The sequence below is a fragment of the Malaclemys terrapin genome, chromosome 14 (genome assembly GCF_027887155.1).
Source record: "Malaclemys terrapin pileata isolate rMalTer1 chromosome 14, rMalTer1.hap1, whole genome shotgun sequence".
Lineage (NCBI taxonomy): Eukaryota > Metazoa > Chordata > Testudines > Emydidae > Malaclemys > Malaclemys terrapin.
Genome location: NC_071518.1, coordinates 18196794 through 18212446, shown reverse-complemented (window position 1 = coordinate 18212446; position 15653 = coordinate 18196794). Strand labels below are relative to the sequence as shown.

At 41.6% G+C, this 15653-nt stretch overlaps 1 protein-coding gene across 2 annotated transcripts in view; it reads left to right on the top strand.

The window, feature by feature from the left end:
- The window catches only part of CDH16 (cadherin 16), a 62863-nt gene extending 48035 nt beyond the window's left edge, over positions 1-14828 (top strand). For both annotated transcript variants that reach the window (XM_054049432.1, XM_054049431.1), the window contains exons 15-18: positions 2529-2768; positions 4237-4353; positions 12951-13067; positions 13396-14828. In XM_054049432.1, coding sequence (XP_053905407.1) covers positions 2529-2768; positions 4237-4353; positions 12951-13067; positions 13396-13508 — 587 coding nt within the window. In that variant the 3' untranslated portion in view covers positions 13509-14828. The remainder of the gene's footprint in view (positions 1-2528; positions 2769-4236; positions 4354-12950; positions 13068-13395) is intronic.
- The last annotated feature ends 825 nt before the right edge of the window (positions 14829-15653 follow it).

Genomic DNA, 15653 nt, shown 5'->3' with positions numbered 1-15653 from the left:
CGACTCCCCCTCCCCGTAGTGTAGATGTAGCCTAAGTCACCAGATTTACATCAATGTAATTGAGAAAAGAATCTGATCTTTTGTTTCACCTTCCAACCAACCAACCAACCTGAGATATCACTTTTTCCCCCCCAAGTGTTTTGTCAATTTAAAAATAAAGTGGCCACTACAGAGCTGGGAAACTTAAGGGAAATTGCTTAATGCCAAGAAAACAAATTATTTAACAAATATTTTGAAACATACCTAAAGAAAAGCTAGCTACTTTTTCTGTTAATCAAAGCCATTCACCACAATCTGTATTCCATACCCCTCCACACTAAGAATTGTATATGGCTGGCCTTATTGAAATGTCCAGACTTAAAAAACTCTTTCCGTTGTATTTAACAAGAGAGCTTGCTGAGTGATATTCAATTCACATTCAGCATCACAAACAGCATAACTTGATTTTAATTTTTCTAACTCTACCACCACTGCAATCAGTGGAAAACAGGTGCATGGTCTGATTGTATGGATGGAAAATGACGAGGTTGTTTTTTTAAAGACCAAAGCTGTTAAGTAAAGCATATCAACCATTTATTCCTATAAACGGTGCTTCTCAGCAATGATTCACACTTCAGTGATGTCACAAACAAATTTACTTAAAAAACAAACAAACAAACAACTAATTCAGACAAGAACATTCCTCTTTCAGCCTGTCTGATTCACACCTGTGTCTGACACCAGATAGAGAATTTACTATTGTCATTGTCAATGAAAGCATCATACGTGAATGCAAGTATTGTAATTATATAAAAATCTTCTATGTCGTATGAAGCTATAGTCATCTGGCTGCAGTGTGTAGTGGATGAAAGGCTTGGCATTCAAATTGCCTAAAGCCACCACCACCACTGAATGGTAAATCACTGAATGTATTTAAAGGGGCAAGGTCAAGGAAATGACTGATCACATTTCTTTACAGACGATTGCAGTGAGAAACAAATAGGATGATTCATTCCAAAATATAAATAGCCACAAGCGCTCAAAAGACCCAATCCTGCAAGGCACAGTAGGAGTTGAGACAGCTCAGCACCTTATGGAAGGAACTCGGCACATTCCAGGATCACACCTGATAGCTTAGCTTAGTGTTCTCTGGTTACTGAGGGAGGGTCCATTCATAGAACTGTCTGTAACCATACATAGTGTTCTGAGTACTGACAGGGCAACAGTGGAATCACCTCCACAGTTCTAACACAGACACTGGCTGCTACTACTTAGTAAGGGATTTTTTTCCTACTGCCACTTTATCAAATTTATATTGGTAAAGGTGCTAGTGACTCAACTTGAGGCTCACAAGACTTGCCACACAATACGAATCATTCTGGCTTTTGATCATTTGGTTGGGGCAGAGTACATGGACAGCTTTGGTGCATAGCTTTGTCCGTTAACTCTGACCGGGATTTCATGACTATACTGATTAGGTCTGATATTTGGAAAGTATTTGCCAATACATATGGTTTTATTGCAACTTCTAAGAAATATCAATTGGTTCACCTAAGAGCATCCTCCTCGCATGGGTTGAGACTTAAATTCTCATCCGTTGAACATCTTTGTCACCCTTCTTTAGATTCTCTGGTCTAGGAACATCCCTTTTATGAAGAGCTTAAAATTATAGATATTCCTTTGAGTGTTGCTGTATCAAGGCAGCATAAAGAGGTGTTGTTATCCCTCTCTCCTACAAGTGATATCTAGATCATACATCACATGAAAGACTGCATTCAGACCCAAGTACTGAGTTTAAAAAAATAAAGATGATTGGTTTTAATTTTACCAGTGCACTAATAAGAAAGCTGGGGCCATGTTTTCAGCTGTTGCCATTAAATGTGCAGACATGAAAGTGCACGTATACGTGTGTGCACAAATGAGAATTTGGTCATACAGACTGGATGCTGTAATTGAATGCATTGCACTTGTATGCTAGCAATCAATAGGTGTAAATGGGTGAGAACACCTGAAAATTTGGCACTGGAAAGTCTACACTGACTTCCTATGGGGAGAGAGGGTTAGGATTTCTGATAAAGTTAGATAAGGAAACATGCTTTCATTCTCCTCCTTACAAGTTACTTGAAGGTTCTCAAGGCCAAATGATTCATGCTGTATGACCAGGCTGAAAATGTGAGGAAACTTCCAAGATATTAGTGGTTATATTACCTAAGATGTTAGACCATGATCGCATTACAGTATTTGATTCAGAGCTATATTCTATTAAGGCTTTCTGTGAACCTCATTTCCTTTATATGACTGTCTGGTTTCATACACAAACCTTCCCACTTTCTCAAGTTTTATGGCCAAAGCTTTCAAAAGGGCTCAGCACCCAGAATCAGATTTTCAAAACAGCTCAGAATGCTGGGGGCCAGTTGGGTACTGAACATTTTTGAAGATCTGGTTCCAGATTTCCAGAAGAGCAAGGAAACATTATAAACAGCAGTAATTCTAGCTCAGAAGTAATTTCACTGCAATTTTATCTGCTTCACTTTGTGGTTTTCTTGCAGGTAGCCCATCAATGATGGTCACTGCTGATATAGCAATCCACATCTTGGATGTCAATGACAACTCTCCATTCCTAGTAGGAGACTACTCCAAATCCCATCTCTGCACACCTCAGAGGGAAAAGCAATCCATCATTATCAGTGCATTTGATCCCGATGGGGAAGGAAACAGTGTCCCATTGATTTTTGCTCTTGCCAATAGCCCCATGCTTCAGAGAAACTGGAGGATCAACCTGATCAATGGTGGGTGAATGGTAACTACAGGCTTCATTACAGAGAAGTGATAGAAAGCCCTGTTTTAGTCCCCCTCTAACTTTCTCTTAGGAAAATTGTTTGGGCTGAGAATTCCCATGTTGAACATGAAGGCCAAGGAGAATGTTTGTGGGAAGTGGGAACGACATCTGGCAAATGGTTTTTCCATTACAGGTCACTAAAACATTATTCTGATTTCAAAATTTGCTTTTTGTTCTTTTTTGGGTCTTACACTAATAACTTTTTACTACACTTTCAAACGTTCCACATGGTTAAACACCCCTGGAAAGCTCAGAATGTATTTGAAGGAGAGGAGTTTTAATTAAGCCAAATGATCAAATATTGTTTGTTATGGATGGTATGAGGGTCCAATCCTGCTCCCTTTGATTTCAATGGGAGTTACTGACCCAATTCCTGCCCTTGATAATGCCAATTGGAGGTTTGGTCATTGGCTTCAAGTAGGAGCCGGATCAGCACTTGATCATGCTCCTTCAATTGACTGGTTTCAGCCTAGAGAGCAATAGGATTTTTCCATAGCTGACTGCTAACAGTTCTCCATTCCACGCAAGTGGTGGAGGGCAGTATTTTTGGAGTGGGGGCGGGAGGCAAGCACTCCAGGTCAGCACATAAGGGTTGTTTTATTAGGGAGAACCAGTAGTTTTTTTTTTCCTAGTTAAGATTGAAAATACAATATAAGGCTGATTTTGATCTCCTTGTAACTCTTAAAGAAGGGTAATAGTCTCACTTTTCCAGCTCTTCCAGTTAAGTCTCAATAGCAACTAGAAGATTTTCTGAAAATGCTGATTAAACTGAGTAGGCACTGGGAGATCAAAAGACTATAAAATGGCTCCCTGTTGAAACTTTTGGAAATTGTCTCCTGTGTTTGTGTCCATCTGACTACCGCATATGATAACATTACACCGAAAATTTCAAACATTTTAAACTTTGGTTCACACAAGTGGCAGTTTTCAAAGGCAGGAGTGGTAAAATGTTTAAGAAACTATCAATATTTGAAAGCCAGATGTGGTTATCATTCCGTGATGAAGCTTACGGAGAAAGGAATTATAGCAACAGAGAAAGGTTTTGTCATCAGCCTCTGAACTAATTCAACCTCTGGTTAGTTTTCAAAAGTCAAAGGAAGTTCTCACATCTGGCAAATAGATCTATGAGGTGTTTACATGAAAGATGCACAAATAAAACTCCAAGATAGAGAGATAGATGGGTCAGTAGGGATTTTAATATAATATTTGTGTTAGATACCAAAATCAAAGTATTTTCTCTTAAGGGCTATTGTTAATGGGAAATGTTACTGAATATTTTCAGTGTAAGGTTAGAAGAGAGGGAATGAATGCAAGCCACAACTGGTTTGTTTTGTTTTTCTCTCTCTCCCTCCCTTCTCACCCTCAGCTCTGATATTTGTCCTTCTGTTTCATTTTGCATGTTCTCTGTTACTCCGCAGACACACATGCTTATCTCACCATGGGAATCAGTTGGCTGGAACCCAAAGTGCACCTTGTTACCATTATCCTGAAAGACAGTGGGACTCCATTTAAAGCCCAACACATTCAACTACCAGGTAATAAGAACGCATTTCATGATGAGAGGGTTCTTATAACAGTCCATTGATCTACTCTAGCGGTTCTCAAACTGTGGGTCACACCCCCATTTTAACGGGGTCGCCAGGGCTGGCTTAGACTTGCTCGGGCCAGAGCCAAAGCCCGAGCCCCATTGCCCGGGGCTGAAGCCCAAGGCGGTGGAGCTCAGGTTACAGGCCCCCTGTTGGGGTTGAAGCTCTTGGGCTTTGGCATCCCCACCCAGGGCAGTGGGGCTCGGGCTTTGTCTAAGGCTTCAGTCCCCTCTCTTGGGGTCATGCAGTGGCGTATTTTCACCTAGGCCGACAAGGCCTAGGCCTAGGGCGGCAAATTTGAGCACCCACGGAGAAGCTCCCCTGCTCCAGCTCGCCTCCTCCACGAGCGTGCCGCCACGTCCTGTTTCTCTCCCCTCCCTCCCAGTGCTTGCGCTGCGAAACAGCTGTTTCGCGGGGCAGGGAGGGAGGGGGAAGGGGGGGAATGCGGTGTGCTGGGGGAAGAGGCAGGGCTGGGGCGGGGATTTGGGAAAGGGATCCAATGGGGCAGGGAGGGGGCGGAGTTGGGGCGGGACTTTGGGGAAGGGGTTGGAATGGGGGCGGGAAAAGGGTGGAGTCGGGACGGGGTCAGGGACGGGAAGGGCAGCAATTATTTCAGGGCCTAGGGGCGGCAAAATCATTAATCTGCCACTGGGGTCACGTAGTAATTTTTTTTGTCAGAAGGGGGTCGCGGTGCAATGAAGTTTGAGAGCCCCATATCTACTCTTTTCTCCACATTAGTAAGTTAAGGAGTTACAAAGATCTTCCTTTGTAAATTATGGTCTCTGCCGGCCTCTCTCTTTTCCCCTCTTTGCATGTGGCACCTGTAATGTAGCACCTGCAGTAGAATGTCATCTCACATAGCACTCAGTTTGTTTTCTGGGTTTTAATCTGGAGGGTGTTTTTTTTATAATCACACTGGTGTTCTATTATTTAAGCCAGTCTCATTATATACAGCACACCATGTGCCACGCTGGAGCTTCAGTACAGACATCTGCTTGTAAAAGGAGTCTTGCCTCATGTCAGGCAGCACAAAGTGTTGGTAACAGCAGAAAGATCTGGCACAGGGGGAGACGCAGGGTAAAGTGCAACCTCAGGAAAGTCCCTGATTTGACAAGGTTGCTCAGATACGCTGGCTGTAAAGGGGGCATGCCTGCTAAGAGACAATAGCCACAGCAGAACATCTTAGGGTGGGTGATTGCTCCTCATCTCAGCCAGAGATACAGTGCCTCCATGGCAACCCTCTGAAAGGAAGAAGGATCACTAAGAGACAGACTGGCAAAGAGAAGACACAGAAAGAAAGACAGGAAAACCCAAGGATACTCTTTGGACCAGTCTTGGTCAATTCCAAATAAAGGGCTAAATAGTTACAGCTCCCCTTTGCCAATACCCTAGGAAGGGGAGCGGACACAGGGAGCCTCTCCAACTAGCACATCAGTGCAGAAGCCAGACAACAGAGATCTAATATTCAGGCTGTGTGAGGCAAGTGACTACACCAAGCAGCCAGCAAGGCCAGCAGCATGGCCAGGGTCCTGCCACACTGTGCGACAGCAGATGCGGTTCCTTTTTGTAGCAGGTGTAAGCACAATATAGCATGTTCACTGTGGGACGGTATATGTGTCTGCGTTGCACTGATGAAAGTCCTCAGAGTATCTCCAGTCAGCCACCTTCTCCCTATCCGTCCTGGAGAGAAGCAAGTCCATGATTTGGCCGATAAGGGAGACTCATGACAAGGGGTTTAGACTGGATAATCAGAATGGTCCATTCTGGCCTTAAAATCCATAAGTCTGAGGTAAGAGGTTTTTAAGGTCAGGCTTGACAAAGCCCTGGATGGGATGATGGGGTTTGGACTAGATGACCGCCCCAGGTTGCTTCCAACCCTGTGATTCTAAAAGGTGAAATATTCACAGCAAGCTATTCAATACGTGCAGGACTTGTAGAGTCTTTCAAAATTCTCCAGCCAGTGCAAATTATTAAGCACAATAGAGAAAGAGTTCATGCTTGTTACTCAAAACATCCAGGTTAGGAACATGCCTCAGCAAAAATAAAAATGAATTTTCCAGAGAATTAAACCATGTAGCATTGAGCTTCTAGTGGCCTAATGCTGAGGCTGTTCTGTGCATTCCTACTGACGCTATTTTTGCTGCCTTCCTTCAAACTGTCCTGAGTGCCAGAATACATTTTGGGAAGAGCAGTTTTGTTTCTCTGACAGCATGTACGTGAATGCATGAATGATATTTTTGCCCTAGGCCAAGAACTGAAAATCTGTGTTTCTGTTTTGCATCTGAGCTGTTGCCTTTGTATTTATGAAAACATTTGTAACTTCAACAGAAGATATGCAGTCAATTATTTTAGTCTCTACCTTATTTGTATCTTATTACCAAGAACCTAGACCGAATTAATGTCTGGTGGAACCTCTTGTGCTAGTTATGTCATGTAAAGAAAATGAAAGCTTTCCTCAAGGATAAACACCGGATGCTAGAGCCCCAAAGAGTTACAGAATTAAGGTGCCCTGTTCAAGGACTGTATTAACAGTGCAGAACATATTTTTAACTACCAACAGTGTACATGTTAACAGTTCACTTACCGCTCCTCTCCCAAGTAAATATCCACAGTAATTTTCCTACTACAGACCCAGATGAAGCTATGGTAATTGGATGGAAAAGCCCCTCATGTGCAATGTGAGAGATGGCTGGGGTGGCTGCTGATCCATATACAGAGATTTCTTCTAATGGTTGCTGTTAGGGACAGAGAGGGGGAAGTATGGAGACTGGAGGAAGAATGAGGGTCTAAAGAGTCAGGGAAGGCAAGACCAGTAAGTCTGACTTCAGTGGCAGGAGAGATCCTAGGCACATGAATAAGAGATTAGATCACGAAACATGAGCTGTTAAAAATGAATCTACATAAATAGGGTTGAGAGTTCAATCCTTGAGGGGGCCACTTGGGGATCTGGGGCAAAATCAGTACTTGGTCCTGCTAGTGAAGGCAGGGGGCTGGACTCGATGACCTTTCAAGGTCCCTTCCAGTTCTAGGAGATGGGATATCTCCATTAATTTATTTATTATTTATTTATTAAAATCAGCTCCTAATCAAGGAGCTATGCAAAGGTTCATGAGAAATTTGAAAGGGCTGGTGGAATGAGCTTCACTTTACTCTGGTGCTGGAGAACAGAAGGCTACCCCATGGGCAATGACTCCATCTGGCATTTGGAGGAGATTTTGAACATTGTTCCCATGTTTAGTGTCAGTTCTTACAATTTTGCTTGTTTGAGCCCTGTACAGAAGAAACAGAATTGAACCATCTCTTTTTCCTTGACCCCAGAATGTCATCATGGGCAGATGGTCAGTACTGCTCCCTCATCTAAGTGTCTGACAGGAATGACCAATTGACCTTATGGCCACTCTTACTGATGACACTCACTCAACTAAATAGATAATAAAGGGCTCAAATTCAGAGACAGCTGGATAAGCTAATACTGTCTAGCTTAGCCGTGAGCATGTTTTTAAATTAGGAGGCTAAGAAAGGGAGTACTTTCTGCAGTACTTACCTGTACAAGCACAGAAAACACGTAACTAGTGCATTCAAACTTGACTCTGCACAACCTTGCAACTTGGATGCAGTGAGTTTGAAACTCTACCAAGAACTCTACCAGAATGGCTCCTCCACTGTCCACGCTTAAGTGCCTGTTAAAGATCCTCCTGTCCCAATGCTTATCGAGTTGACTAGTTTATAATCTGACTGTTAGTGTTCCCTCCCCCTAACCCATCTGTCCTTAAGACTGTGAGCTCCTCAGTGCAAAGACCATCCTCAAAAGTGTCTAACACTTAGAAGTTGCTACCGAGAGTAAAACACTGCTAAGAAATGATGGAATCTAAGAGAGTATGTTGATTATGAGCATGCATCTGAGCAATCCAGGCTTACAACAGTGGTTTGAAATTCCGAGGCCTAGCAGGATGGGGTTCACCCACATTAGGTGTGCATTCCTGGGCATGTTTCCTCTCACGGCATAGGTCAGGAGTATCAGACCAGGTTGCTGTACCATGTGTTGATGAGCCTTAATAGGATAAAGCACATCCTTGGCTTTGCCTCTGGCCTGGAGAAAACTCTGGCCTGGTTCACACAGCTACACGTGTGGCAGTGCTGAATACAGCCTCTCTGAGGCAAAGTGGGATGCTTGATTTGTTCACAGCCCTGCCAGTACTCAGGGTGCTCCTCTGGCTCAGCACTGTTACAGAAATGTGCAGGCATCTGAGTGCTGGGACAAACTGAAAGGGTTAGGACAGGCTTGTGTGAACAATGAACAAATGGCACCAAAATAACTGCAAAACATTTACTGACTTAATCTGATCCTGCAATGAGCACCTGTTAATGTCAGTGGGGTTCTGCACAGGGTGCCCTGCCTGGAGCTCACTCCGGAATTAGGGACATTGTTGGTAGAACTATATTTTAATGAGACGTTTCCTCTTTTAGCAGACAGTCTGCACTTCAAGGGAGTGTATTCTTATTTCTTCAGTCTGGGCATTGCTGCAAAACAGAGAAACACACAATATACACCAACAACCTATAGCGTAACTAAAATACAACAAGACCTCAGACATATTCCTATTCAGCACAGTTTGGGAATTACAGGGTACTAGTTTACGTTTCAAATGCCATTCTTATAGTTTCAGTTTTATATTAAGTCACACATACTGTAACTGGATGCTGTGAGCACATGGAACAGATCCAGTTGCAAGATCAGAATCAACGACACGATGCTACAGTATATTGAGATTTCTAAATAGTTAATGCACTGTAGTTTGTTTTGTCTGAATTCATAAGATGTTTCAAAAGCCTCAGTTATATTTTATAAGGTCAGCAGGCACTTACATTTTTGAGAGCCCATGGCAGTAAATGTGCGTGGGTTCAGTAGTCTGTAATGTTTTGATATTTGTATTTAAAATTGCTACACAGATTCATCTGCATGCATTGCACTTGTATTTGAAAGAGAACCATTTAGAGGGGCTATTTTAAGGATCATTAAGTGGAACATCCTAAGTGCGAACACACTGAAAAGATAAATGGAAACATTTAATATCAATGCATCATTATTCTGCTGCACCCCAGTTGTCTGTAATCAGACTACTGTTCCATAGCTCCTTTTTAAAGACTGCAGTAAGAAAGTAAATACATATAATGAACTGTAGTAGTAACACCATTCATTAACACAGGCACTTACTTTCAAATAAGAGAATTCTGTGAATTCAATGGCAAAATCATAGCGCACCTATAGCGCTGGGAAGACAGGAGAGAAGAGTACTCCAAAAGACTCTTTCACCCTCATAAGAGCATGGCAGGATACTGGGCTATTGCTCCGTTGAATACTAAGGGCATGGACCTTATCGAGTTGGGTCTCTGATTCCCATTCTTGGATTGTCATATGGAATCACTGCCATACCAGGTCAGACTGAAATCTATCTACTCCATAGTCTCTGATAGGCTACGTTTACACAAGGATAAAAGACCCGCAGCATGGCCGTGGCTAGCCAGGGTCAACTAACTCAGGCTTGCAGGGCTCCAGATGCAGAGCTAACATTTCTGTATAGACATTCGGGCTCAGGCTGGAGCCCAAGCTCTGGGACCCTCCAACCTTGCAAGTCCCAGAGCTTTGGCTCCAGCCTGAGCCCGAACGTCTCCACAATGATTTTTCATCTCTGGAGTCTGAGCACCACAAGCCCAAGTCAGCTGACCTGGGCCAGCAGTGGGTTTTTTATCCCTTTGTAGACGAAACTATAAAGGCCAGTGTCTGATGCTTCAGAGGAAGGTCTAAGAACCCACAGTGGGCAGACCTGGGAAATTTGACATCCGCCATTAATCTAATCTAATAGACAGTGATTTAAACCCTGATGTATGAGATTTAATAGCCTTTCCAAAATTTTTGTGAGCATTAACTGTTATAACTTTGGATATTCTTGTTCTCCATTACATGACAAGTCCCTTTTTGAATCTTGCTAAGTTCCTGGCCTCAATGACTTCTTGTGACCATGAGATCTACATGCTGTGTATTGTGTGAAAAAGTCTTCCCTTTTATCAGTTTTAAATTTCTCACCTTTTAATTTCATTGAATGTCCCATGATCCAAGTCTTATTGAAGTCCATAGAAAGATTCCCTTCGACTTCAATGGTCTTGGGACTGGGTCTTTAGTGAAACTGACTAGTGCATCTGTAAGTTTAGGTAGACAAATGCTCCGATTTAAATACATGATTAGTCTTACTGAACTCAAAAGGACTACTCATGTGTAAGTTAAGCACATGCATAAATCTTTGCAGGATGGGTTCCTAAGAATTTCACAGAGATTTGGTCACACAAAGCTTTTGTCAAACAATTTGAATCTCAAATAAATGTATAAAATCACAGGTCTGTTTGCAGACAATCTATGAACAGAGAAAAGAGCTAAATTTACCTTATAAATTACTTGTAAGCTGTTCACCGGGTTCTATTAATGCAAATGATTTTCTCATGAAAGGGTTAAGACTGATATCTCAGAGTTGAGGCTTTGTTGGTACATACGGAGTTGAATATGAGCCAAGCTCTTGCTTTTAAAATGTTAGTTTATACAGCTAACTGTGCTAAGTAGGGTTGGAAAGTTGTTATTACTGAAGATGTTACTATTTTAAAATAATTTTGCTAATGATTTCTTTGCAATTTCTCTCCCTGTCACATTGCTAGCTAGGGTTTAAAATATACGGAAGATGGTTTTTATTTTTGCCAAATACCTAGGCGAGGGCAGAGAAATGGTTCAGGGTTGTTTACACCTCTGATATGTGAGGTGCTCATCAAAAAATTTGGTTGAGAACGGGGATGGGCGAACTTATCTGGGCAAAATAAACCCTGAATCCTAGTCTGAAGCTGACCTGAGTTCCCATCTGTTTGAGTTTTACCCATATGAATACCAGGTCTTTGCCTGTGTCTGCTTATCCTTTTCTTTCGTAGTTTTAGATAATTTTCTCTGATTCCCATTCTTGGATTGCCCAGAAGGAGGGTTTATTTTGTTACAAATAAGGCAGAGCTGAGTTCAGCTGCAAATTCAGGATCCTTTTCCTTTCCCAACCTTGTAATCCTGTGTGACCAGGATCCCAGGGGAGCCGCACTGAGGTCACTCAATTAGGGTGAACTGCAAAGAATGGGGCAGGCAACCCCCAAAGCTGGTGGATATTCCAACAGTTAGATTTACCAAACATACACAAAACAGCCTCTATAATACCTTACTGGTTACCAAGAAGCCAACATGGTTCCCTTAAAGCAATCCAGCATCAGGCCTTCACCCAGACACCCAAGTCAAATATGATGAGGATTGCTGAAAATCTTATTCATCATATAAAAGAGTTCTACCAATCCCAAAGGATTGGACACATTACCGCCCAGGTTAATGAATATTCCAGACCTTACCCAAATACACGCTTACAGACAATTCTTATTAACTAAGCTAAAATTTATTAAAAAAGAAAAGAGAATGTATTGGTTAAAAGATCAGTATGCATACAGACATGAGTACAGTTCTGAGATCAGATTCATAGTGGAGATGGTGAGCTTTGTAGTTGTAAAGGGTTCTTTCAGATTTAGTCCATAGGTTCAATGTTCATATTCAGGGTGATCCAGTTAGGACTGGAGATCTCTGCCTTATGACTTAAGCTTCCCCTGCATGAAGCATCAAGTAGATCTGAGATAAAAAGGATCAGGATTCAAAGGGGTTTTATACAGTTCCAGGCCTTCTCTTGACAGGTCGGAGTCCTTAGGCGAACAGAGGCAATCATGGAAACTTTGAAGTAAACCTATTTTCTAAGCATCACCGGTAATTAGCAACACAGATTAACATAAATCAATTGCTTGTTTTCACCATTTGCAGGTGATTTGCTATACATTTCAAAGAGAGATGAATACAGCGATATCCTATGTTTACAGTTCATTTAAATGTTAATATTTCCTTTTGATCTCTGAATTAACAGAATACAGCATAGACAGGGACTGCTCGATTATATGCAAACACACAAAAACACAAACATTATCTACCAATATATCCCTAAAGGTTGAATCTGGGTCAATCAGCCTGCAAGTTGCTTAACCCTTTCTGGCCATGCGTCACACTTTGTATAAGATTCTTTGCAATTATATAACAGTGGTAGCAACAATGATTTGCATTGTCATACTCTAATCAGATAACATCACACCCTGCCTTACATTTTTACTATACTTTACCACAAGAATCAGTACAGGACTTGGTGGAGGAGGCAGTATAGGCAGGTATGCCATATCCAACTATTGTTAGTACAGACTGAAAAAAAATAAGGGGTGGGGAGGGAAGAGGGTGGGAACATGTTCGAGAATGTGCCCACTTGGGAATTGATTGCTCCAGGCAGGTACAAGATCTGTCCATGTGGAGCTCATCATCCTCCCCTCCAGTTTGAGTTCTGGCGAGAATGCTCTTTCAACTCAGGGGATTGTCCCTATTCATCTCCGATCTCCCTCATGGGAGTTAATCCTGAATTCTTTGTCTTTCCTTTTGAACCCAGTGACTATTTGCTTGTGTACCATGGAAGGAGAATGCATGCAAGAGGTTGGAAGGATGGAAGGGAAGCCTACAGTGATTTCTGCAGTAAGCGTTGTCGTTGGTACCTTGGGAACTATAGGTATGGAATTGCCCACAAAAACAAAACAAACCAGAGTCTACTTTGTTTTAGAGAATCTATGTCTGTTCATTTCTAGCTGAGGTAGCATTTCAGTGGAAGTATTCTCTGATGCACAAGCTATGTTTTGATATTCTTACTATTACCTGCCATAATATTCACATTTTTTTCTTCTTCACTTCCAATATCATTTACAAACACAAAAAACCAACAACAAAGAAAGCAAAAAATAACAAGGACTGGTTTGTGAACTGTTCTAATACAAAAATGTGAACACTGACAAAGAGCTCGTTAGTGTTAAACTCATTTTGTTTTCCATTTCTCCCCCCAGGTTTCTTCGTGCTCATAATCTTTGTTCATTTGACCCTCCTGGGAGCTAATAAAAAGAAGAAACGCAAAGCTTGTGACAACCTTTATAGTCCATACCATGACACAGCAAAATAATGGCCCAACTTATTTTACAAAACACTTGCAAATGGATAGGTCAGCCAACACAGTGTGTGTGTCAAATCACATTCAATATGGTACAGTATATGGGATATATACAGTATACATCACAAACAATGCAGTGATTGAACTCCCTAAGTAACTGAAATGTCATATTTCTTTAACCTAGGAAACCTCCTTCAACAAAAAAAAATGAACTAGAATGTTTTTTGTCAGTGTAAGAATGTTTGAATTGGTTTGAAAAAGTAAATTGGGGACAGACAGAGAGGAGCAAAGTCCCAGGGACTCCAGGTTTGTATCATCTTCAGCAACAGAAATGTGATTCCTTTCTCTCTTTAAGGGCCTGATTCTAAAAGGTACTGAATAGGTACTCTTAGCTGGGTGTTGAGGGCATTCGGCACCTTGCAGGATTGAGCTCAAATAGAAAGCCCTACCTTGTTCCCATTCATGTCAATGGTGAAACTCCTGACGACTTGAATGAAAGCAGGATCAGGCCCCAAATAAGTAAGTAAGAGAGCAGCACAAGGTCTAGGTTAGTCTGGACTCCATGGAAGCCTTGCTGATTTGGTAGAACCTTGTTCCCTCTTTTCTTTAGATAGGGTACTTATTGTTAGAAAATTGCCTTGCATCCCTGTTGTCATAAGCAGTGTTAGCCTGTCTTGCAGTATAATAGAGTAGCCCAATCACATTGTGTGTGTATAATTCACTTCAATCCCCCATTGTAAGACAGAATTTTTAACAATAATGGCTGAAAAACAATCAGTAGTTATTTTACATCCTTGTTCATTCTTACAAATGATACTCTCGACTCTCTTCTTCCTGCCCCTTGGAAGTTCATGGGTTCTAATTATTCAATGACAAGATCAGAAACTGCAAATGAAAGCTGAAGTACTTTTCAGAGCTACCATTCTAGTGGCCTCATTCAGCACTGCAGAAAAATACTCTTCTGTTCCTTCTGCTCCAGCTTACTGCAAATGAAAAATAATGACTTTTGCTTTAAAAGATATTAAAGAATTGTAGATTTCTGGGAAGCTATCATTTTCTACCTGCTGGGAAATTTTCATGGGGCATTAAGCAATTTGGAGGCTAAATGATGATTGGAGCTCAAGAATTTTATAGTGCTATAAGTTGTATGAATCCAATAGAGTTTATTAAATATTGTAATTAAATGACCCTTTTGTTTTCTCTGATAAGTTAAGTGACCTATAAACTAGACTCTGCTCACTAAAGTATTTCTCTGCTTGTCTTTATATTATGTCCAGATGTTGGAAAATAAATATGCACCATAAGAAATTAAAGCAACAACATTAACACTAATTTCAGATCTCTGCTATTCAATTAAATCTACATAAGGAGAAGATACCGCTTTTCACATTGTTTCTCATGGCTGTGAAACATCAGCAAGGAAACACTGCCAATAAACATGGAGATTTAATATTTACTGGGCCTGAATCTCAGGTCTAACCCAGTTGCTGGGAAGCTGGCTGAACTGACTTCCTGAGGCATTCCTGGTGTAAGTGAAATCCTTGGGTGGTAGAAAAGCAGCCAGAATAGCTCCAACAATCACTCCACCCTGAGGATCCCTGGCTGCCAGAATGGACCCTAACGCCACCCAGAATTCCACTGGGGCTGGCTTGGCTCCAAGACTGAGGGCACACAAAGGTAACTTTGCTCACCAGCCAGCCCAGCTGCACCAAGCATATCTCGCCACAGTCAGGGATCTAGCCCATTGTTTGTAATCTGACACATGCAATTCTGTATAAAACACACACACTAAATACTTTCACTGGCAGTGACTGTGATTCTACGAGCTGTCTCTTACAGGTTAAAATATTGTTTTTAGGGATTTTTAATGTCATGGATGATGATGGACATTTCATGTGGGTACTTAAAGCTGTGGGACAATTTCTGTGTTGATTTACAACCTCTGCATACCTATTGACTTTAACTGACATCATCAGGATTGAAGTAAAGGGGAGTTAAGTACCTAAACTGCTTAGGTGCTTTTGTAAATTTCACTAGGTACCTATCTTTAGATGCCTATCTTTGTATATCAGCCCCTAAGTCTCCTAAATTACCTAGGGGTCTGACTATACTATTATAAATTCTACAGCAGCACCGCTGTGATGCTGCAGCGTAGAC